This window comes from Stomoxys calcitrans, chromosome 5, assembly GCF_963082655.1.
Source record: "Stomoxys calcitrans chromosome 5, idStoCalc2.1, whole genome shotgun sequence".
NCBI classification, from domain to species: Eukaryota; Metazoa; Arthropoda; class Insecta; order Diptera; family Muscidae; genus Stomoxys; species Stomoxys calcitrans.
The window spans coordinates 9768799-9793124 of record NC_081556.1 but is presented as its reverse complement, the minus strand read 5'-3'; the positions used below and the strand labels follow the sequence as shown (position 1 = coordinate 9793124).

The window sequence follows — 24326 nt, the reverse complement described above, 5'->3', positions numbered from 1 at the left end:
CCAATTTCGGATCTTGACTTCTTGAGCCGCTAGAGGGCGCAATTATTAGCCGACTAGATTGAAATTGAGCACTAAGTGTTTTATTCTAACTTCCAACAACTTTTCCAAGTGTGGTTCAAATCGGTTCGTAATCTGATATAGCTCCCATATAAACCAATTTCGGATCTTGACTTCTTGAGCCGCTAGAGGGCGCAATTATTACCCGATTTATTTGTTTTATTTTATGTTATTTATTTTAATTTATTATAGTTTTTTTTTATTTATTTTATTTAAGTTCATTTTATTTTATTTAAGTTCATTTTATTTTTTATTTATTATATTTTTTATTTATTATATTTTGTATTTTTTTTATTTTCTTTTTTTAATTTTTTTTTTATATTTTAATTTTTTTTTATTTTTGTTAATTTTTTCTTCCAGCCCTTAGCATTATAAAGAACTTTCTCTCTCACTCCCTCACACTTTCTCAGTTTTGCCTCTCTCCCGGCTATATGGCCAATCTCTCTTGATCTTTTCACTTTCGTTAAAAACTTTTATGTTTTTTTATGCTCTTCGTTTCCACTTCCTTTCCACTTTCGTGTGATGTTAATCGTCTAATTCATTCGAAATGGGTTTTCTAGCACTTGTCACTCGTTGGGAAAATATGGTATGATTGAGCACACTTCCGAGAACTATTTTTAATAGCCTCATTTTTCAACATCATGTTTGTGAGAGTATAAAGCCAACAAATTTGGTCATTCGGTTGTGCCTTTTTGTGTGTGTTCGGTCACAGCTGATGATTATTCGTTCTACATTGGGTAGAGGTGCCGCCTGGCCCCTTTGCTCTACCGAAGCACATAGCATAACAATGACACCAATGATTGGTGTCAAACACAATATTTTTTTCAATTTTCTTTTCTGAAATTATATCATACTTTGAGAAACATTTTTTGGTTTACATTATTTGTATTATATTAAATTCAATAAAAAATTTTCCACAATTTTTTTTTTTGCTAACTCTATTTGTTCCATTTGCAATGGATGGCACACAAACACAGATTTCTTTTCACTTGCTGCTATAAATAAGATTCGTTTTTTGCCTTCATATACCCATATGTATTCGTCGTTTTGAAATGTTTTAGGTGTGTATGTACATATTTTTATTTCTTATATTGTATATATAATTTTAGAATATATATATTCAAAATTAATTTCAATATTTTTCGCACACATTTTGTATTAGCCTTTCAAAATGCTAAACGTTCGCGTCGAGATGTATAAGTGAACTGTTTTGGTAAGACTCTCATAATTTGCGATGATGCTGCTGCTGCTGCTGCCACTAACTGGCACTGGCTTCACAATGCCTGCCATATGTTTATTGGGCTTATTTGGGTTGGTGAGAACTGCAGCAGTAGCAGCAGCAGAGAGGGAGAGAGAAAGGAAACTGATCAATGAGAGACCATAATGCCTTTGACATATATTGTTTACATCTCTTTTTTTTATGGTTGTGTAGTAGTTGATGGTACAAACAAAAGAATTTTGTTTTTGCAACAGCCACACAAGGAAAAATGCCCTTTACAAGAATACCTCTCTTTGTCTCTCTTTCGCTCTCGCTCTCCTCCATTGTAAATACCTGTTTTCTTGTTTACTTCGATGAAGATCATTAAACTATACAAGGACATGGTCAAGGCTTATGGATTGGTTTATTTTTACTACGAAAAATGGTAAACACATAAAAAGTGTTTGGCCAAGAAAATGTGGTATTATGTTTAAATAAAAAAATAGAAACTAAAATCTACATAAATGATGTTTTGTAAGTTTATGAGGCTGTCAATATTATTTTTAGTTAATAATTAAAAAAATGTATGTATTAAAAATTATCGCAAAATTGCAAAAAAAAATCTGCCAAATATAAAGAAAACAATAACAACGACCATTTTTACAACACCGCTTTCAACAAAAACAAACCTTTTCTCAAAAAAAAAGGTCTTACATGAAGTTGCATCTCTTAAAATCCTGGTAGACCTAATAGTTTACAAAATGAAAGCAAAACTCAAAAAAATGAAACAAACAATTCCTGTTAACTGTTTTCATGATTTATTTTAAAATTTTCAATTTTCTCTGTTTTTCCCCTTCTTTCTGGTGGAAGGCAAGAATGATTTTACTCTCATTAATACTTTTCCCGCTAGATGTCACGGTCACCACCGCTTGCTTCAGTATAGTTAAAGGTTTGTGGCTACACTAAATAGTGGTTTTCATTTTTTGTTTCGGCATTGCCAGATGCCAATTTCTAGCTTAACACTAAAACAACCAATGTTTAAAAACTCCAATTTATAATTTTTAGCCATGTCCGTCCATCTGTCTGTTGAAATCACGCTGCAGTCTTTAAAAATAGAGATATTGAGCTGAAACTTTGCTCAGATTCTTTTTTGTCCATATCCGATTTAGGGTTTTAGGCCCATAAAAGCCACATATACTATCCGATTTCGCTGAAATTTAGGAAAGTTAGTTGTGTTAGGCCCTTCGACATCCCTCTTCAATTTGGCCCAGATCGGTCCAGATTTGAATATAGCTGCCTTATAGAACGATCTCTCGATTTAAGGTTTTGGGCACATAAAAGGCACATTTTTTGAGTTGTGTTAGGCCACTCGACATCCTTCTTCAATTTGGCTCAGATCGGTCCAGATTTGGATATAGCTGCCTTATAGAACGATCTCTCGATTTAAGGTTTTGGGCACATAAAAGGCACATTTTTTGTCCGATGCCGCCGAAATTTGGGACAGTGAGTTGTGTTAGGCCACTCGACATCCTTCTTCAATTTGGCTCAGATCGGTCCAGATTTGAATATAGTTGCCATATATGCCGATCTCTCGATTTAAGGTCTTGGGTCCATAAAAGGCGCATTTATTATCCGATTTTGCTGAAATTTGAAAGGTTACTTGTGTTATGCCCTTCGACAGCCCTCTTCAATTTGGCCCAGATCGGATAGACCGATCTATCGACTTAAAGTTTTGCGTTCATAAATAGCGCATTTACTGTCCGATGTCGCCGATATTTGGAACAAGTACTTAAGTAAACTACATACAATTCTAAGAGTTTCTCCAAAGAAACCATGTATCTAAAATAAAATCCTAATCCGCTCCTCTCGACTTAAAATTTTTTTTACTGTTCTTTCGATGTAATTCTTTCTTGTAATCAAGTTGTTGTTCGCATTTGTTGTCCGATTATCGTAAAATTTTGCACAAGTAATTTTTCTGATCCAAGGACGAACACTATTGATTTTAAACAAAATCGGTTCAGATTTTGATATAGCTCCCATATATATATTTCATCCGATATGGCTTTTTAAGGCTCTAGTAGCCAGAATTTTGGTTCGATCTTTACAAAAGTTTGCACAAGACGTGTAGGTCAGTTGGGATTGTAAATGAGCCATATCGGTCAATGTTTTGATATCGCTGCCATATAAACCGATCTCGGATCTTAAGTTCTTGAGCCTCCAGAGTGCGCAATTATTATTCGATTAGTCTGAAATTTTGCATGAGATGTTTTCTTACGACTGTGCCAAGTATGGTCGAAATCGGTTCATAACCTGATATAGCTGCCACATAAACCGATCTCAAATCTTGACTTCTTGAGCTGCTAGAGGACGGAATTATTATCCGTCTTGTCTGAAATTGTGTTTGAAGTGTTTTGTTTTGGCTTGCAACAACTGTGTTTAGGTTGTTCTTAGTCTGTTCATAACCTGATATAGCTCCAATATAAAAACCATTTCCCCTTTATACTTCTTAAGCCTCTAGAGATTGCATTTCTTATCCTTTTTGGCTGAAATTTTGCACAATGACTTCTCCTATGATCTTCAACACACGTGCCAAGTATGATCTGAATCGTTTCAAACCCTGATATAGCTCCCATATAAACCGATTTCCCAATTATACCTCTTGAGCCCCTAAAAGGCTATATTTCGCTGATTTAGCTGAAATTTTGCACAACGACTTATCCTGCGATTTTTAATATACATGCCAAATATGGACAGTATCGGTGTTTAACCTGATATGGCTTCAACATATGCAGATGTCCCGATTTTATTTCAGGGCGCAATTCTTATCCGATGTGGCTAAAATTTTGCACAATGACATCCACCATGGTTTGCAATGTCCAAGCTCCAATTCTTATCCACTATCATTTATTTGCCTACAAAGACCTACCAGGCAAAGGGATCGTTGATTCATGAACTGACTAAAGCCAGACCTAACAATTTGTAAACCAAAAATGAAATTTTTTTGAGTTTAATTCAAAAATTTCCATACGTGTCCTATCAATTGTATTTGTATTTAATGTGGGTGAAAAAATTTCCCAAAATGTGATGTTGGTAAAAAAATGCCTCAAAAATTTATGTTGATAAAAATTGTCTACAAATTTGAAGCGGGGAAATGTCCTTAAAGTATGTGGAAATGTTTTCAAAACGTGATGGTGAATTTGAATATGGTCAAATATGTTCCGAAATTTGTTGTTCGAATAAATTCTATGGTGGTAATAATCTCAAAGTTGATGTTGATAAAAAAATTTCCCAAATTAAACGTTCCTAAAGAATGTCCCCAAAAATTGGTATTCGCATTAAATGTCCTCAAAATTCGAATTTAATATGAATCCTCAAAATTTGATGTTCGAGAAAAGTGTCCCCAAAATTTTATGTTGAAAAAATTCCTTGTTGTCTAATTTAGGTGAAATTTTGCACAACGACTTTTAATATGTCTATAATCGGTCTATAACCTGATGTAGCTCCCACATAAACAAATCTCCCGATTTTAATGCATCAGCCACTAGAGGGCGCAATTCTTATCTTATTTGGCTGAAACTTTGCACAATGACATCTACTACGGTCTGCAATGTCCAAGCTAAGTATGGCTCAAATCGGTTCATTGCTCCAATAGCATAGCAATTCTTATCTATTATATTTTGTTTGCCTGTAAAAAGATACCAGACATACAGATTTTTCACTGATTCCAACAAAGGGATTGTTGATTCATGAACCTTTTTACTTTCTGAAGTAACACATTTTACCGATTTATCAAACAGGAAAATAATTCCTTGGGTTTTGTCAGTTTCTATATTTCTTTAAGCTTATCTCTAAACAAAGGTCATATAAATATAGAAATTTTGCAAGATTGCAAATCATAGCTGAAAATAAAACTCAAGCTTAAGCACTATCACCTTTCAAACACAAAGTAGCCATTGGGCGAAGCACTAAAGGCAGACCTAAAAATTTGTCCAACAAAAATGGGAATTTTTTGGACAATCCTCATCACCTTGGCATTATTCTCTCGGGTAATTTGATAACCTAAGTCGTTTGGAGAAACAAAATTATTTTTAATATATGCTATTTTCAGTCTCTGGGAAATGAAACTAATGGAAACGATCAACAATTTGCCCAGCTTCTTGAGGAGACCAAATCAGCAACCTTAGAGGTTAAATCTCTTATCGAAAAGACATTGGCCCAACTACCCAAAGATAGTGATTACGATGAGCATCGCGATAGATTCACTAAATATCTTGATCTCTATCGTAAATATCAATCCGCCTCCCAGGCAAATTGTGGAGAAAAGTCCTTGGAATTCTATAACTTTCAAGATATTATTTTCAACATGTACATGCTCGGCAATACTAAGGCTGCCCGTGGTCCTGAAGTTGTACAGCTGCTAAATGGGAATGGCATGAAGAATGTATTGGAGAGAATTTTAGAGGAACGTAAAAAGAGTAACTATGAATCATTGGATTGGAGGAAATTTGAGGAGTATATAGCAGCCGGTCATTGCTAGTTGGCGAAGGGGAGAAGCAAATTCGATGATTGCAATCAAAAACATGAATTTAAAATTTTTGGAAAAGAATAAACAAAAAATTTTAAAGAACTATCGAGAAAAGTGATACATTTCAGCCAAATCGTATATCAATTGCGGCTTCCAGGGGCTCAAGAAGGAGATCGGTATATATGAGAGCTATATCGGGTTGTAGACCGATTTGGAAGTCAAATTTGAAGATCTATTTGTATGGAAGGTATTTTAGGTTATGGACCACACCTGTCACAGTTGTTAGATGTTAAAACAAAACATCTGATGCAATATTTCAGTCAAATAGGGTGGCAATTGCGCTCTCTAGAGGCTCATCAATGGACCGTTATGGCCCACTTACAATATCACCGACCTACACTAATCAAAAGTATTTGTGCTAAATTTCAAGCACTTAGATTTAGTATGCCTTCGAAAGTTAGCGTGCTTTCAACAGACAGACTGACGTGGCTAAATCAGGTTTGAATCTCAAGACGATTAAGAATATATACCTTGTTGGGTCTCAGATCAATATTTCGAAGGGTCTCAGATCAATATTTGCGTTAAATGTCCTCAAATTTTAAGTTAATAGAAAATTACCTCAGTGTCCTTAATGGCGGTAATGTCAAAAAATTTGATTTTGGCAATGTCCTCAAAATATGATGGTAGAAATGTTTTGAAAACAATTTGGATATGGCAAAATTTGAGTTTAATAAAAAAAATTTATAAAGGTAGTGTCCACAATGCTTGCTGTTGGGTGAAAAATGTACCCAAAATTTGATTTTTATAAAAAATGTCCCCAAAATTTTTTCTCAACAATATTTTGGGGACAATATGATGGTGAATTTGAAGGTGGTAAAATATTTCTCCAAAATCAGATTTTCGCACTGAATTTTCTCAAAATTTGAGTTAAATAGAAAATTGCGTATCCTCCTAATTTGATGGCGGTAATGTGCTCAAAGTTTGATTTTGGTAAGAAATATCCCCAAAAATTGGAAAATCCTCAAAATTGCATGGTGGAAAATCCCCAAAATATTATGGTAAAATTTTGGCACAAATTGTTCCAAAAATTTTAACTTTGGATTGAAAGTCTTTAAAATTTAAGTTTAATTGAAATGTTCTTTACATGTTCCCAAATTTTGATGATGCTAATGTTCTTATAGTTTGAGGTCGATGAAAAATTTTCCCAAAATTAGAAGTTGATAAAAAATTTCCCCTAAAATTCGATGCTCGTAAGGAAGGTCCCCAAAATTTGATTTTGGCATTGAATGTCCTCAAAATAGATTTTTGTTATTAATTTTCCCCAATGTTCACATTTTATATATAATTTATCGACATTTCATATTCTTAACGTATTTTATGTGATCTCGAAAAATTTCAATGATAAGGAACGGAGTCGATAGCTTAGCCCGAATGGCATGCCGCTGAGCGCCACCTCTTTGGGGAGAAGTTTTTACATGGCAAAATGCCTCACAAATATCGCCAGCATTAGGAAGGGATAACCAACGCTGAATAGTTTTCTGATGTTTCTAACAGGATTCGAACCCAGGCGTTCAGCGTCAGAGGCGGACATGCTAAGCTCTGCGGTGAACTCCGTATAGGGGTAATCTCTTTAAAAAGGCGTTAATGTTTTCAAATGGTGATTTGATTTTCGTAATGAATAATCACAAAAAATTGAGTTTATTAAAAAAATTACTAAAAGCTCAATTGGTATAAGGAATTTTTCTACATTTCACATCTTAATTGGAAGAATTTCATAAAAATTGCCTTAAATATAAATTTTTATGATTTTGCTCTAAAATTATTATTTGCTTCAGTGTAATTCATTTTGCATCGACTGCGTCATTAAAGTTCGCACATTGTCTAACATTTCAATGAACACTTTGGGAAAAACTCCCCCTCTTCGACTAAAACACATGCCAAATGCATTGCTAACGAAATGGTGGAACCCCCTGGGGGGATATTGACCGACCCAACCATCAACTTCGATTCGGTAGTGAAGGTGGAGGTGCCTTTTGTCTTTTGGGGTCATAAAAATGCAAAGTGTTAACATTGAAAATCTACAAATCACTATCGATAATTGCTTTGCCCAAGGATGCATAAATCAAAAGCAAAATTTTCTTATTTTTGAATTCCTTTAAACTCAGCGGGGTACAATGGGAATGACCAATTTCCCAATTGTAGAGTTGCCAGCTGATTTTGTTTATTTTCATTTCAAAATGATGGGAAAATTGATTTGCTTTTTTTTGCTTGGGGTTTTTGGCTTTTGGTTATGTATCGTTTTCGATTCTTTATTCTGAGGAAATTCACTTGAAGCTGAGTGAGTGAATGTTTAATTCCATATTGTGTGATTATTTTTCTTTCCTAGCCATGTTTGTTTGTTTGGTTTTTTTTGAAAAAAATGTTTGCTCATATTGCATTCGAGAAATACTCCCAGTTGATGTTTTCCGTTTTTGAAAAAAAAAAACAAAAAATCATGACCACTAAATGTTTATTTTTCTTCTTCCTCTGCTCATGGTAACGACTGCCTTTTACCATTTGGGGCGAGAAAAGTTTTTCCCAGCCTTAGAGCAATACAAAATTTGTGACGTCATAAGTGGAAAAATCATTTGTTTTTGGGTTTTTTAAGACTTATATTGAACGTCAAAAATGAGGGATTTGGTTATAGTTGATGTTCCGCATACTTTTTTTCTAACAATTTGTTGAAAAGTGCTAAACGAAGTATTTGGGGGTATACAGGCTGTTGATGGCGGTGGCGTTTATTGTCGATCGACACTCATGACCATTGACTTTTGGCAGATTTTATATTTTTTCAACGTATTTGTTATTTTTGGTAACACTTTTTTTTTGGGTTTTATTTATGTCCATGGCCCATGTGTTGCTGTATTGGTTTGTTTGTCTTCTTATTATTCAGCTGTATGGCCTATATTATATTTTTGGATTTTTATGTAATTTGTAAAAATTTATTTAGAAACATTCGCAAACTCTTGATTCACACGTAGACATGTTGTTGTCGATATCAATGTAGCGGTTACGTTTAATTTGAATGTAAATAGTGCATGTAATTTGTTCATATTTATTTTAATGGTTTTTAATTCCAAATAAAATTGTTGACTAAAAACAAGTAAAAACTTGCTTGGCTTAGTTGTTGGCACGGCTGAATCTTATATACACTACACCATAGATCGGATGGCCATTGGAGGTATATCAGGTCATAGATCGATTTGGGCTATATTTGGTTTGGATGTTGGAGGTCAAAGGAGAGTTTTTTTCTTTGCACCCAAATCGAATAAGAATTTCGACCTATAGGGTCGTAATGTTGTGCTATATCAGACTATAAACCGATTCAGATCACTTTTGTCATTAATGTTGAAGGTCATAGGAGAAGTCGTAGTACAAAATGTCAACCAACTCGGATAAAGTTAGCGCTCTCTTTGTGTTCAAGAAGTAAACATTGGGTTGCCCAAAAAGTAATTGCGGATTTTTTAAAAGAAAGTAAATGCATTTTTAATAAAACTTAGTATGAATTTTAATCAAATAAACTTTTTTTACACTTTTTTTCTAAAGCAAGCTAAAAGTCACAGCTGATAACTGACAGAAGAAAGAATGCAATTACAGAGTCACAAGCTGTGAAAAAATTTGTCAACGCCGACTATATGAAAAATCCGCAATTACTTTTTGGGCAACCCAATATAATCGGGATATCATTTTATATGGGAGCTATATCAGGTTATGAACCGATTTCGACCATACTTGGTCGATAGGAAGTCGTAACAAAACACTTCGTGCAAAACTTTAGCTAAATCGGATAATAATTGCGCTCTCAAATCAAGAAGTCAAGATCCGAGATCGGTTTATATGGCAGCTTTATCAAATTATGAACCAATTTTAACCATACTTAACGCATATGTTAGAAGTTAATGCAAAACACTTCATACAAAATTTCAGTCAGATAAGATAAGATCGTCTGAAGGCCCATGAAGTCAAGATCCAAGATCAGTTTGAATGGCAGCTATATCAAAACATGGACCGATATGGCCCATTTACAATACCAACTAACCTACACTAATAAAAATTATTTGATGCGGCTAACTTTACTCCTTCAAAGTAAACGTGCTTTCCACAGACAGACAGACAGATGGACGAGATGGGGTGGGGTCTATACCAATATCTCAATGTGTTACAAATGGAAAGGCGAAGTTACTATACCCCCATCCAATGATGGACGGTATAAAAACATATTGTTCTAAGATCTAGTCATGTCCGTGCGTCAGTCTGTCTGTAGAAATCATGATAGCGGTCGAACGCGTAAAGCTAGACGCTTGAAATTTTGCACTGATACTTTTTATTGATGTAAGTCATTGGGGATTGCAAATGAGCCATATCGGTTCAGATTTGGATATAGCCCCCACATAAACCGACTCCGGATGTGACTTTTTGAGCCCTTAGAAGCCTCAATTTTCATCCGATTTGGCTGAAATTTGGAACAAAGGCATGAGTTATGGTTTGCAACATACATGCCAAGTAAGATCCGAATAGGCCAATAAACAGATATAGCCTCCATATAAACCGACCCCGGATTTGACTTCTTGAGCCCTTAGAAGCTTCAGTTTTCATTCGATTTGGCTAAAATTGGGTACAAGGAAGTGAATTATGGCTTCCACCATACATGCCAAGTGTGATCCGAACCGGTATACAAACAGATATAGGCCCCATATAAACCGATCCACGGATTTGACTTCTTGAGCCCTTAGAAGCCTTAATTTTCATCCGAGTTGGTTAAAATTTGAAACCAAGACGTGAGTTATGGCATCCAACATACATGGCAAGTGTGATCCGAATCGGTGTACAAACAGATATAGGCCCCATATAAACCGATCCACGGATTTGACTTCTTGAGCACTTAGAAGCCTTAATTTTCATCCGAGTTGGCTGAAATTTGGAACAAGGGCATGAGATATGGCTTCCAATATACATGCCAAGTGTGATCCGAATCGGTGTACAAACAGATATAGCCCCCATATAAACCGATCCACGGTTTTGACTTCTTGAGCCCTTAGAAGCCTTAATTTTCATCCGAGTTGGTTAAAATTTGAAACCAAGACGTGAGTTATGGCATCCAACATACATGGCAAGTGTGATCCGAATCGGTCTATAAACAGATCCCCGGATTTGCACCAGATTTCGTTGAAATTTGTCCAAAACCCTTCTTATGATTATAGGCTCCCCTTGTGGTGATATAGGCCCCCCCTGAGTGCCGATATCCCGATATGACTTCTTGAGACCTAAAGAATTCAAATACAAACTCAGTTAATAAGGGTACACATTTTGCGGAATCTATGGTGGTGGGTACCCACGATTGGGCCCGGCCGCTTTGACTTGTTTTTGTTCTTGTGAATTCAACAAATTAATAAGAATTTATAGTATTTTTTTAATTGTTTTTTTTTAATTATCAGATATTATTTAAAAAAAGTACATTTTTAAAATACTTTTTTATTTGATAAAATTTTAAAAAAATCGGATAAGTGCTTCAGAAATTAATAGTTCAGTGAAATGGTTGATGTCTAAGCTAACCTAAGTTAAATTTCTTTACAAAACATCCAAAATTGTTGTATATTTATCTAATCAAAATTTTTTCCTGAAAATTCTCTAATTGACAACAAAATGTTTAGAAAATAAACATTTAACTTAAAACGTTTTTGCGCTCTCGAGTAGAACGCCAAGTGTTAATTGCCAGTAAATAGTCAAACGGAAAAAAGTGTTCATTAAATTCGACACAAAACACACTGCCTGATGTAAGTCTAAAGAACACTGCTTCACCCCCATAAACCGCATGCAATTTCCCGCAAATAACAAAAATCCAATAAATATGGCCAAAAGTAAATAAATAGACAGTCAGTTGCATTTCAAAATGCAGTCAACATTTATAGGTATTTTCCCAAACCGCAACAGTTAGGAGTAAAAACAAAAAAATTCAAATTGGCCGACAACCACAACAGCATTAAGTGTAAATCAGTGATGGGCAAATATACTCACACTACTTAACATTTATTCCCATAAGCCCATGGGCTTGAAAATAATATACACATGTGTGAGTGTGCCCACCAGTGGTGTAAATGTATGGAAATTGCATTGGAAATTATTTTTAGCCCCGAAATTCTTTAAATTTCTAATTTTGTATTTTTTTTTGCGATGTGAAAATATTCATTTATTTACTTTCCTTTTTTGACATTTGATTTAGTGCCATTGTGGGTTGTGGTGAAACATTTTAGACAAATATTTTGGTGAAAATTTTAAGTATGTTGTCGAACAACCTAAGAAAAACAAATAAATACCACAATAAAAAATAAACATAAATCATTTGCAAATGAGATTTAAATCTCATTAGTCTGCAGTCAATGAAATAAAGCATGTTTTAAAGAGGGGCAGAAATGTAACGAAATGCGTATGTGTGTGGGAGAATAGTTGTTGATGAAGAAATAAAACTAATTGCATGAAATAAGAAAAATAAAGAATTTTTGTATATTATTTTTAATCAATTTCAGGGAGACATTTTTTATAATAAATTTCAATTAATTAAGGGACTTATTCAAAGTAACTACTTAAAAAAAGTGCTAGCACTTTAAGGGAGCTTTAAGTAAACATTTATTTATAAATTAACAAGTTAAATACATTGTATAACAGTTATAACAATAGTCACAAATCTGTTATACTGTTATACTAGCACATATTTAGCATTTTTCTTTCGTTAAATAGGAATAAACATATTTTAAAGGTAAAAAAATTACTAATATTTCATATTATAACAGTATAACAGTTAACGTTTAATTGCTATAATTGTTATAAACTGATTCTAGATTAAAATGATAGTATCTTACAAGCAGATAGAGAGAATATAACGAGTTTATGTTCTGGTATAACTGATGTAACTGCTATTCCAAATCTGTTATACTGTTATGTTAGCATATATTTTGCATTTTCTTTCAGAAATCTAATAAACCAATGACAAACGCTAAAAAATTAAAGACATTTTTGTGACACATTTAATTTTTAAAAAATTAAAATAAATTAAGGGACTTATTTCAATGTAACTACTTAAAAAGTGGTCCGGCTCGAAGGACCAAAAAAAAAAGGAAAAATGCAACTGTGTGTACTCGCACCAGCTTACAATTACTCGCACGGAATATAATTGAAAACTCTATGAAAACGGACGTTATGAATCTAATTACTCTAGTTATGAATTTAATTACTCTAGTAAGGAAAGGAAATGTTGACATAATAGTTGTATAGCTCCGTAGAATAGCCAAAGGATCACTCCATCATCAGGATCCAGCTGGTACATGGAAAAGGCAAGCTTGTCAGTAGTGGACATCCTTCTATGAATCAAACCGCTCAATGGACCTGTTTAAAAGATAGAGCTTGTGCTTCGCTAGTAAAGTAAAAATCAACAGTGCATTTCATAACTCTTTTATTCAGTTTGGATTAAATTCATTGATACCGAAGAATAATGAGAACGCTGTAGTGCGCTCAGTGCGAACAGACACCATAGATCACCCAACCAAAAATAGTACTTTGTGCCGTAGGCAAACCATTCTGGGCGTATACACCCTCTGCGATGACCCTGGGATAAAGATCGACACCAATTACAATATCCACCGGGGCCGATTTGAAAAATTTCGAATCCGCAAAGAATAAGTGGGGGAAATGTCTTTTAAATGATTCCGGAAGCGATTCAGCTGGCGTCACCGTTGAAATGCGGTTACTCACACGAAATGTGCCTTCAATGGTTACCGTTTCGTCGAATCTGGAGGTCAGGCGAAGTGGGCATATGGTCTCCTCTTTCAGGCTCAATGTCGTGAGCGCCAACGAATCTACCAATCTCTTGGAGATCCTGCTCACCGGAGACCCCGAGTCGAGAAGGCACCGGGCTGTGGATCGTTCAGACTTGCCTTTTACCTTAACGAGCACCGTAGGAAGCAACACAATGCTGTTCTGTCGAAGAATAGCCGAAAGAGATGTCCTCTGCTTAGAAGACGGTGATGGCGAAAAATCCCTCGGTGGGCACGAATCCTTTGACTTCCGCTCAGGAGTGTTGGGACGCGATTGCTTCCGATCGCTCTTAAGAAGGGCATCCCGTAGTTTCGGATCGACGTGGAGGAGGGTATGATGGCTCTTTTTGCAGTGGTGACACCGGTGACTGCTAGAGCAGGATACCACCAAGTGGTCATGAGCCAGACAGTTGAAGCAGTAACTATGCCTTCGAACTGCTTCCAAACGATCTGCCATTTTCATTTCCAAAAACCTTTGGCAAGATCGTAGGGCATGAGACCGGTGACAGATACGGCAATCGTATTTTTCCTTCTTGTAGGGAACCGCGGATGACTTCCTTTGTGTCTCTTTGGTATACTTGGGCATGATAATCTATGGTGGCAAAACAAACAATAGGGAAGTGATGGGAAAGAATAGAAAATCTGTGTTTAATTCGGAGAGGAAATGACGACAAGCTTGGTAATGGGTCGCGTAATGGTGCCCTTCTGAGTCACCACGTCAGCAACCCGAACTCTGCGATCAGTGCCGAAATACGTCTTGCAAACTCTGCCTAGACGCCAAACATTTGGTGGAAGGTTGTCATCTTGAATAACGACTAGTGTGTTCTCTTCTATATTCCTTTCTGAACTTTGCCATTTAACTCGCTTTTGTAGTTCTCGTAAATATTCGTTCTTCCATCGAACGCAAAAACTCTGATGAATAGCCTTAAGTCTCTGCCATCGGTTCAAAATCGATACAGGACTCTCCTCAATGCGTGGATCGATCGGAGCAAGAATGGGAGTACCAATCAAGAAATGACCTGGAGTTAAGGCAGCGAAATCGTTAGGATCACTGGATATAGGAGACAACGGGCGCGAATTGAGGCATGCTTCAATTCTCGACAGGATTGTCGAGAACTCTTCAAATGTAAATTTGAAGGAACCAGCAAATTTTCGAAAATGGGACTTAAAACTCTTTACTCCCGCTTCCCAGAGTCCTCCCATATGAGGAGCTCCAGGCGGGATGAAATGCCAACTCAAAGACTGGTGCGCATAGTTCGACTCAGTTCCAGCACGAGCAGCATGAATAAATTCTCTCTCTAAGATCCTGGAAGCTCCGACGAAAGTTGTACCGTTATCGGAATATAGATGCAACGGACAACCCCGCCGAGAAACAAACCGATGGAAAGCCGCTAAGAACGTGGGAGTGGACAAATCGGACGTCGCCTCTAAGTGTATCGCCTTTGTGGAGAAGCACACGAAAACGCAGACGTAGCCTTTCGTAATACGACAGGCCCGCCCACTGTAACTCTTTATGTCGAAAGGACCCGCGAAATCCAAACCCGTTCGAGTGAATGGACGAGTGAACTCGGTGCGCTCTGGCGGCAAAGCCGCCATGAGCTGCTGCTGACAACGCCTCTTGTAGATAATGCAAGGCTTGCACTTATTGATGGTCGTTTTGATTAAATTCTTGACCTTCGGGATCCAGTACTGTGATCTGACCATACGAAGTACAAGCTGATTCCCACCGTGGATAGTAAGTTGGTGGATGAACTTCACGAGCAGCCTGGAATATTGACAACCGTAGGGCATTATTATCGGGTGTCTCTCATTGTACGGAAGGCCGACTGACGATTCCAGCCGGCCACATGAACGAATTAGCCCCTCAGCGTCCAGGAACGGGTTTAAGTTCAGAATAGAACTTGATTTCGAAATTTGCTCTTGTGACGACAAACACTTGTACTCATTTGGAAAACACGCTTTTTGACACACTCGAATCAATCCATCTCTAACCAGTACAAGCTCAGAACTTGTGATCAAAGTGGACTGCTTTGAAAAGCTGGAACGAAATCTTGGATGAGTACGATAGAAGAATCGATACACATAAGCCAGTACACGTAGCGCTCGTGGATAGGAAGAAAAACGTTCAAGAACGTCCTGGTAGTTCTGAAAGTAAGTATGATGAACCTTTATGGCTTTACGCTCCAAATCTATCTCGGGAATAGTGGATTGAACAGAATTAGGCCAACACTCAGGGGAGTCGCGGAGCCACTCAGGTCCCGACCACCACAACTCATTTGCGACGATATCCTGAGGCAGGAGACCTCGGCTAGCGAGGTCGGCAGGATTCGTCTCTGAAGGAACATGACCGAACTTGGAGGGGTCAACCACTTGAACTATACTTGAAATTCGGTTTGCAACAAATGTTGCCCAACAACACGGAGGTTTCGAAAGCCAGGAAAGGACAATAGTGGAGTCTGTCCAACAGAAAAGAGAATACTTGGGAATGTTAAGTGTCGGAAGTAATGTATCTAACATCTCTGCCAATAGAACAGCCCCACAAAGCTCTAACCTCGGAATGGACAATGTCTTAACAGGAGCCACTCTTGTCTTTGAATAGACCAAATGTGTGGAGACCGAAGTAGTTGTAGCTATTCGCACATACAAAGCTGCTGCGTATGCCCTTTCTGAAGCATCACAGAAGCCATGGAATTGAATATCGGCGGAAGGAACATAATGAAGCCACCTCGGAATTCGAACTTCATTTATAGCCGAATAACACGTCTGAAACTCTTTCCACTTTGCAAGTGTGCCAGGGGTAACGACCTCGTCCCAGCCCGTACCCTCTGACCATATCCTCTGCATAAGAATCTTTGCTACCACAATACATGGCGATAGCCAACCAGCAGGATCGAAAAGCTTTGAAATCTGGGAAAGGAGTTCTCTTTTAGTATCTCTGGATGAATCTGGGAATGGCTTGGTAGTGAAATAGAACGAATCGGATCGAGCATTCCAACGAATTCCTAGCATTTTTTGCTGTGCTACTGTCGTCGAAGTCCAAAAAATCTTCACACAGCAAATGATCGGAAGGAAGACCTGCTAGAATATCCTTTGAATTTGCTGTCCATTTTCTCAGGAGGAAGCCGGCCGAAGCCAAAGCGGATATCAACTGCTCCTTAGACTGCATTGCCTTCTGCAGCGAATGTGCACCCACTAGGGCATCATCCACGTACATAGAACTGCGAAGTATTTCACTGGCAATAGGATGACTGGATTGAACGTCATCAGCAAGTTGGAAAAGAGTGCGAATAGCTAAGTATGGAGCACAATTCACACCGAAAGTGACAGTCTTCAACTCGAAATCTTGAACGTCGTCACTTGGATCTCTTCGAAATAGAACTCTTTGGAACGGTGTGTGATTGGGATGAACTCTAATCTGCCGGTACATCTTTTGAATGTCGGCATTGAACACATACCGAAAGAATCGCCACTTGAGAATCAACACAGTCAGATCACTCTGCAACACAGGACCTGTATGCAAAGTGTCATTAAGACTCACGCCATTAGAGGAAGGTGAAGAAGCATTGAAAACCACCCGAACTTTGGTGGTAGTGCTCTCTGGTTTTATAACCGCATGGTGCGGCAGGTAGTAATGAGACGCACTTCCCATAGAACTAGTAGTCTCAACTTGACACATGTGGCTTAAATTCGCGTACTCTTGGATAACGGAATCATACTCATCCTTGAACGCAAGATTGCGAAGGAGGCGGACTTCATTTCTCAAAAATTGGGCCATAGCACTTGTCCGTGAATTACCTAGAGATATACTCTTGGGAAAATCTCTTTTGAACGGAAGATGAACAACGTACCTTCCATCTTCATCCCTCTTAGTAGTTGAAACGAACAATTCCTCACAAAATCTATCAGCTGCTGACACAAAGTTCTTCCTTGGAAGATTCTCCACCTCCCAAAATCTCGAAATCTCTTTGTCCAAAGAGATTTCACAAAAGTTGGAAATAATTCTGGAATATGGAGATGGAGATTGGATCGGAATGGGGCCAGTCAAAATCCATCCAAAGATGGTATTTTGGCCCATCAAGGAACCACAAATATCATGCTTCACGCCGGACCGCATGATGGAAGGAAGGAAGTCACCACCAATCAGAATATCAATACTGGAACTCCTGTGAAATAGTGGATCTGCCAGCTCGAATTGGGGCAGCTGAGAGAAGATGGAGGGGGGTATTGAATGAGATGGAAGGGCACCAGATAAATTAGTAATAACGAAGGCCTTAACCGAAATTTGAGCATCTGCATATCTCGAACATAGAAGCAGAGTACATTCCTTTCGAACGGAAGCAGCCATGGAATCATTCAGACCAGAAATCTGAGCATTGACTTTTCTATATGGGAGCTGCAATCTATTGAAAAGTCTCTCTGAAATGAATGTACCCTGCGACCCAGAATCCAAAAGCACTCGTGCCTGGTACGTAACACCCAAGTGCAACACATCAACCAAAGCAGTCCCCAGCAAAACGCCACGAGAACTGGAAGAGAAATAGGTTTGAACGACTCCCGTACCAGAACTAGTGGACTGTATAGGACTAGGAGCGAAAGGTGAGGAGTTTGCATTCAAACCTGAATTTGTATTTGCCGGAGTCTGCACTCTTGAGTTACTGGCCTCTGGATTAGCGGAACTCTCATGAAGCAAAGTATTATGCTTCCTCTGGCACTGGAAACAAGTGTTCTTGCTTGTACAATTTCGAACGTGATGAGTTTTAGAAAAACAGTTCAAACACAGACCTTGCTTCCTTATCTCGGACTTTCTCTGATTAATGTCCATTGCTATGAACTTAGGACACTTCCTAATCACATGGAACTCTCTTGGACATAAAGGACATTGTGGACCCGAAACTCTCACTTGGAATGAATTAATATTTCTCGAACTCTTAGTATTCGTGCTATTGGATTTTGAATCTTGATCCCTTGCATTGGGATTGGCACGCATTTCAGAAACGGACTCCAGTGTCCGGTATCTATTCGTAAGAAAGGAGTCAAGGTCAGACCACTTAGGAATTGCAGTCTTATCTGCGAGACCCTGCTCCCATAAGGTAAGTGTGGACTCTGGAAGACGATTCGAACAGAGAAATACGAATAGAGGGTCCCAACCTCTGACATCAATGTCATACAACTCTAGGGCCGAGATACAAGAAGTAAGGTCGCGCTGCAACTGTTTAAGTGCACTGGCGGACTCTTTGGAAATGGAAGGAAGATTGAACAAAACCTTTAGCTGCCCGTTAACAAGGATTCGTCTATTCTCATAACGAGCGCATAGATTTTTCCATGCCAAATGGAAACCATCATTCGTCAAAGGGCTCCTCTGAACAATGTCACGAGCCTCGCCTCGCGTTTTTTGCGTCAAGTGAAACAGACGCTCGACAAAACTAAGTCTGGAATTCTTTATGTACACTGCCGTAAACATGTCTCTGAAAGTAGGCCAGGACATGTAATCACCGTGGAAAACCTCTGTATCACATGGCGGGAGATGAAAGGAATAATCAGTCCTTCCCGTAGAAGACGGAGTGTCTTGAAATTCTGGATGACCTTCGGAAACAGGTGGATTTGCGACAAGACGTTGGCTTGGAGAAATCTTAGTTGCCGGCAACTGAAACTCCTCCGCGAGCTGTGACAATGTCGCCAAGCAGTTGCAGTAAGTCACATAAGAACTCTTAAACTTGGCTCGGAAGGTCTCCAGCTCGGATGCATTTACGGAATCGTCTGCACCGCCCTCGTCTTCGTCTTGCTCACTATCACGATCAGCCATGAATGTATCGAAAGTGGACTTAATGTCGCTCCATAATGACTTCAGCTCTGTCATGTGTATATTAATTAAGTGAATCGATGAGAGCGGAAGCGTATTATCACCTATATCAGCATTGAATGCGACAAGGCGATCAGCTAAGCGAATGAACGACTCTAAAGACATATTCGAACTTGAAAGAAAAAAGTAGAATTAGCTCTGAACCAGACGCACTTAACTCTCTTAAATAGGTTAGGGAAAAAACCTATCTAAATGAACAGTAAATCCGAAAAAATGGAACTGGTATCGAAAAAAAAACGTTGAAAATGACGTAGGCGTATGCGTAATATTTCCGGAAAACAGAAGAATGAACAGTTGCGCCGGTTGAAATAAGTTCGAAATGCCTCTATAGTATTGAAACTCTTAAAATCAGCAGAGGAAAAAAAATTCTCTTGAAAATTATGAAAATTCGAACTTTTTGGATCCAAAAGTCGACCTTGGCTCACTGTAGGGTGCAAATACGATTTTTGCTTTACACGAACACCAAACGAAAACAGTCTCGTGAAGAAAATCAGAAAAAAATTTACTTTTCGAAAAAATCAAAGTTTTGTACCAAAAGTCGACTATGACCGGCTGTAGGGTGCACTATATATATATCTCTGACCGATCAGGGTATCACACAAATGCATCTATATGCCAATGGAACCAAAATATAAGGTATGTCTCAAACGCCCCGAGTCGCGACCACACAAACGGAATGACTGTAGGGTGCACGGCAAACAAAGAGTATATAAGAGCGAATGAACAAATTCAAAGCAACACAGAAGTCTCTTATTCTCTTCGCAGTAGCAATGTCACCCGCAACGAAACTCAATAGAAGCGAATAACAAGAAATGTTTGTATGTACGTTCAGTTGTGTGTATATATGGATGTATGTATATTGGATGTTAGTTATGGAGATCAACGTTGGTTAGTTCTAAAAAAAAACAATAACAACAATCACTGTGCTTGTAGGAAAGGCTGTGGAAGTGCGAGAACTATTAACAACGACGAAATAATGCTATGGGCAGCGCGACTGCAGCATATGAAAGAGGGCAAAGATCACTTTCAATGCACCACGATTGAAAAAGAAAAGAAACCAAAGGAACACACTGCCGCGACACCGATTGAAATATAAAATCTTATGTTATTTTTTTGCAAATTAATGGCAATTCTTATAGAGGCAAAGCACACTGTTACTTAAATTTCTCTATGGAATTTAATGAAATTCACTTCCACCAAATTTTAAGAAAATTAATAACCGAATAGTTGGAAAAAAAATTTTTTCAGTACGGTTTTTGAAAAATTTTATTTCGAAGCACTGTTTAGGAAATGTCGAAATGCCGTCGGCAAAACACAACTGAAGCACAATGAATATTTGGAAAAAAGCACTATTGTTTTCACTTTTTATGGAATAGAACAAAGCACAAACTCACCTTTTTTTCTATGATGACGATGATGATATGTATGTTGGATGAAATGGTGATGAAGGGATGATTTCCAGTAATAAATCCGGTTCGAAGGACCACAATGAAAATGTTGGGGGTTAGCTCTGGAGGAAAGTGGATGGTTTAATCACTGGAGTCGTGGAAAATATTTCTCGGAGTAGAAATATTTTCCTCGCAAGGTGAGTTTGGGGAGAATAGGAAAAAAATGAAAACACAGGTGGGTTAGAAATTGGGAATTTACAATTATCTCTTTATTGGATGGAAAAGAAAGCTCTGAATTGGAGATTGAACGAAACTCTTACCAGGAAGAACAGCAGTGGTTGAAGCCCAGATAATAAGTAAGTTTGAAATAGGAAAAAGAAAAGGAAAAGGCCGACGGAGTACACAAGGCTGCTGAAAGCGAGACATCTTTAGTACAAAGAGAGACACACACACACACACATATAAAGTATGAGGTATGTGGGTGTATGCAAATGCAAATAGCTGCGAAACTTAGAAAGTAGATTAGGGGGACCAGGTAGGAACAAGGTTTGGCATTAACAAAAACTAATTGCATGAAGTAAGAAAAATAAAGAATTTTTGTATATTATTTTTAATCAATTTCAGGGAGACATTTTTTATAATAAATTTCAATTAATTAAGGGACTTATTCAAAGTAACTACTTAAAAAAAGTGCTAGCACTTTAAGGGAGCTTTAAGTAAACATTTATTTATAAATTAACAAGTTAAATACATTGTATAACAGTTATAACAATAGTCACAAATCTGTTATACTGTTATACTAGCACATATTTAGCATTTTTCTTTCGTTAAATAGGAATAAACATATTTTAAAGGTAAAAAAATTACTAATATTTCATATTATAACAGTATAACAGTTAACGTTTAATTGCTATAATTGTTATAAACTGATTCTAGATTAAAATGATAGTATCTTACAAGCAGATAGAGAGAATATAACGAGTTTATGTTCTGGTATAACTGATGTAACTGCTATTCCAAATCTGTTATACTGTTATGTTAGCATATATTTTGCATTTTCTTTCAGAAATCTAATAAACCAATGACAAACGCTAAAAAATTAAAGACATTTTTGTGACACATTTAATTTTTAAAAAATTAAAATAAATTAAGGGACTTATTTCAATGTAACTACTTAAAAAATGTGTTAGCAGTGTGAAGGAGCTTTAAATAAACAATTATTTATAAATTGACAAGTAAAAATCATTGTATAACAGTTATAACAATAGTTACAAATCTGTTATACTGTTATAATAGCACATATGTTGAATATTTTTTTGTAAAATACGAATAAACAAATTTTAAAGGTAAAAAAATTACAAATATTTCATATCATACAGTATAACAGTTAACATTTGATTGCTATAACTGTTGTAAATTGATTCCAGATTATACTGATAGCAGCTAAGAAGCAGATATAAAGAATATAACGAGTCTATTTCCTGGTATAACTAATATAACAAAAACTCCCAATCTGTTATACTGTTATATTATCATATATTTTGCCTTTTTCTTTCGTAAAAAACGAATATACACATGTTTAAGGTAAAAGAATTACAAATATTTCATATTATGACAGTATAATAGTTAACGGTTGATTGCTATAACAGTTATAAAATAATTTTAGATTATAACGATAGCAGCTAACAAGCAAAAAAGAGAAAAAAACTAGTTTATGTCCTGGTATAACCGATATAACAACAATCCCAAATCTGTTATACTGTTATATTAGCATATATTTTGCATTTATCTTTTGTAAAAAAACGAATAAACACATGTTTAAGTTTAAAAAATACAAATATTTCATATTATAACAGTATAACAGTTTACGGTTGGTTGCTTAAACTGTTATAAATTGATAAAGAGAAACTAACAAATGTATGTCCTACTAAGACTGATATAACAACATCTTCAAATCTGTGTCCTAGTAAGACTGATATAACAACACCTTCAATTCTGTGATACTGTTATATAAACATATATTTTTAATTTTTCTTTCATAAAATACGACTAAACAAATTTAAAGGTAAAAATATTGCAAATATTCCATATTATAAATCATTTATTGTTAAAAGCAGGTAAAAATATAATCTCGAGTTTAGCCCTTGCCTTACAGTTTTACATTAATTCGAAATCTGGATCACTGTGAGACTAAGAAGTCCAAATAAAAATTAATAGACCAGTATTTATTACAAAATAACTAATATATTTTTATAACAGTATAACAATTCACGATGATTGTTACGACGGTTTTACCATGATTGCAGATAATTGTAATTATTGTATTATTTATATAAAAGTAAAAATTAAAGTTTTTGTATAATAGTTAGCACAATTATTAGAATATTGTTACATTGGTGTATTTAATAAATTGACTAAATTTAGATTATAAATATTAAAAATATTTTGTTTTATAACAGTTTAACATTTAATCGATGACTGCTATAACTGTTATAAAATCATTCTAGATTACTAATAAAATACTAATTACTAATAAAAGAAATAGTTACCAATTAAAAAATATATCATGGGTTTAAGCTATTGTATAACAGTTATCACACAACTGTTATACTGTTAAAATCTGGCATCTGGAAATTTCAATATTTTCTAGGAACCAAAAGCACGGAATTGTAAGACTAAAACAAATCCGACAGACCTTAGAACTCCATTCATATAAATTAAAAAACGCAATAAGATGAAAATTATAACTAAATAACCCTGCGATTATCAATACAACAATAAAAACAAAATCTTCATACCATCCATATTTGTCTGAGCTTATCTCTAACCAATTGTCAAAATCAAAGTCTGCTGAAATGCAAACGAAAGTTGATTATAAAATGGAAGTCTTCAATATAATATTGTCATTTGGACTAACAATTCCTAGAAAATCTTCCAAGCGAAGACAACGTGGCTTTATTATTAAAAATAAATAAAATGAACGTGTATTTGTTCTTTCTAATTAGCATAGCGTGTTTGTCACAGGTTTGTTGTGATCATTTTTAACTATGATCAAGTATAGTTTTTATTAAAAAAAAATTTCTAGTGCCTTGGAGAGAAACCCATGTCGCCCACACCTTCACCTGCAATTTTAAGAGCGCTTCCCATAACACCAACACCTTCGCCAATATCTTCAGTAACTACTTCTTCGACAACTTCGTCCACCCCTTTGTCGGCAGATCAAGAAAATGCACGCTTCGATTTCATACTACAGGAAACCAAATTATTAACCCTTGATGTTAAGACACTCGTAGACAAGACCTTGGCGCAGTTACCCAAAGATAGCGACTATGATTTTCATCGTAACCGATGTCGGGAATATCTTGAACTTTATCGTCAATACCAATTGGCAACCTCAGATGATTGTGGTGAAAAAGCTTTGGAATTCTATGACTTTCAAAATACCTTCCTA

General features: G+C 36.5%; 2 protein-coding genes across 6 annotated transcripts in view; both read right to left on the bottom strand.

Annotated features, from left to right (window-relative positions):
* Positions 1-24326, bottom strand: part of LOC106081228 (potassium channel subfamily K member 4) — a 72409-nt gene that overhangs the window by 11160 nt on the left and 36923 nt on the right. The window contains exon 1 of one of the 5 annotated variants that reach the window (XM_013243053.2): positions 1206-1233. The exons of 1 other annotated variant lie outside the window; for it this stretch is intronic. The gene's annotated coding sequence lies outside the window, so the exon portion shown is untranslated. Of the gene's footprint in view, positions 1-994; positions 1013-1086; positions 1181-1205; positions 1234-24326 lie in introns of those variants that run through there. 3 more of the 5 variants (XM_013243050.2, XM_013243051.2, XM_013243054.2) reach the window with 3 other exon arrangements.
* Positions 12943-21429, bottom strand: LOC131997757 (uncharacterized). The gene is made up of 2 exons (XM_059369277.1): positions 20882-21429; positions 12943-14219 (listed from the first exon to the last, which is right to left on the bottom strand). Exon 2 carries the CDS (start codon positions 14211-14213, stop codon positions 13326-13328), a length of 888 nt encoding a protein of 295 aa, XP_059225260.1. The 5' UTR covers positions 14214-14219; positions 20882-21429; the 3' UTR covers positions 12943-13325.

What these genes read in the sequence shown, in the direction of transcription:
- LOC131997757 (XM_059369277.1), bottom strand. Translation starts at nt 14,213, where the DNA reads ATGCCCAAGTATACCAAAGAGACACAAAGGAAGTCATCCGCGGTTCCC.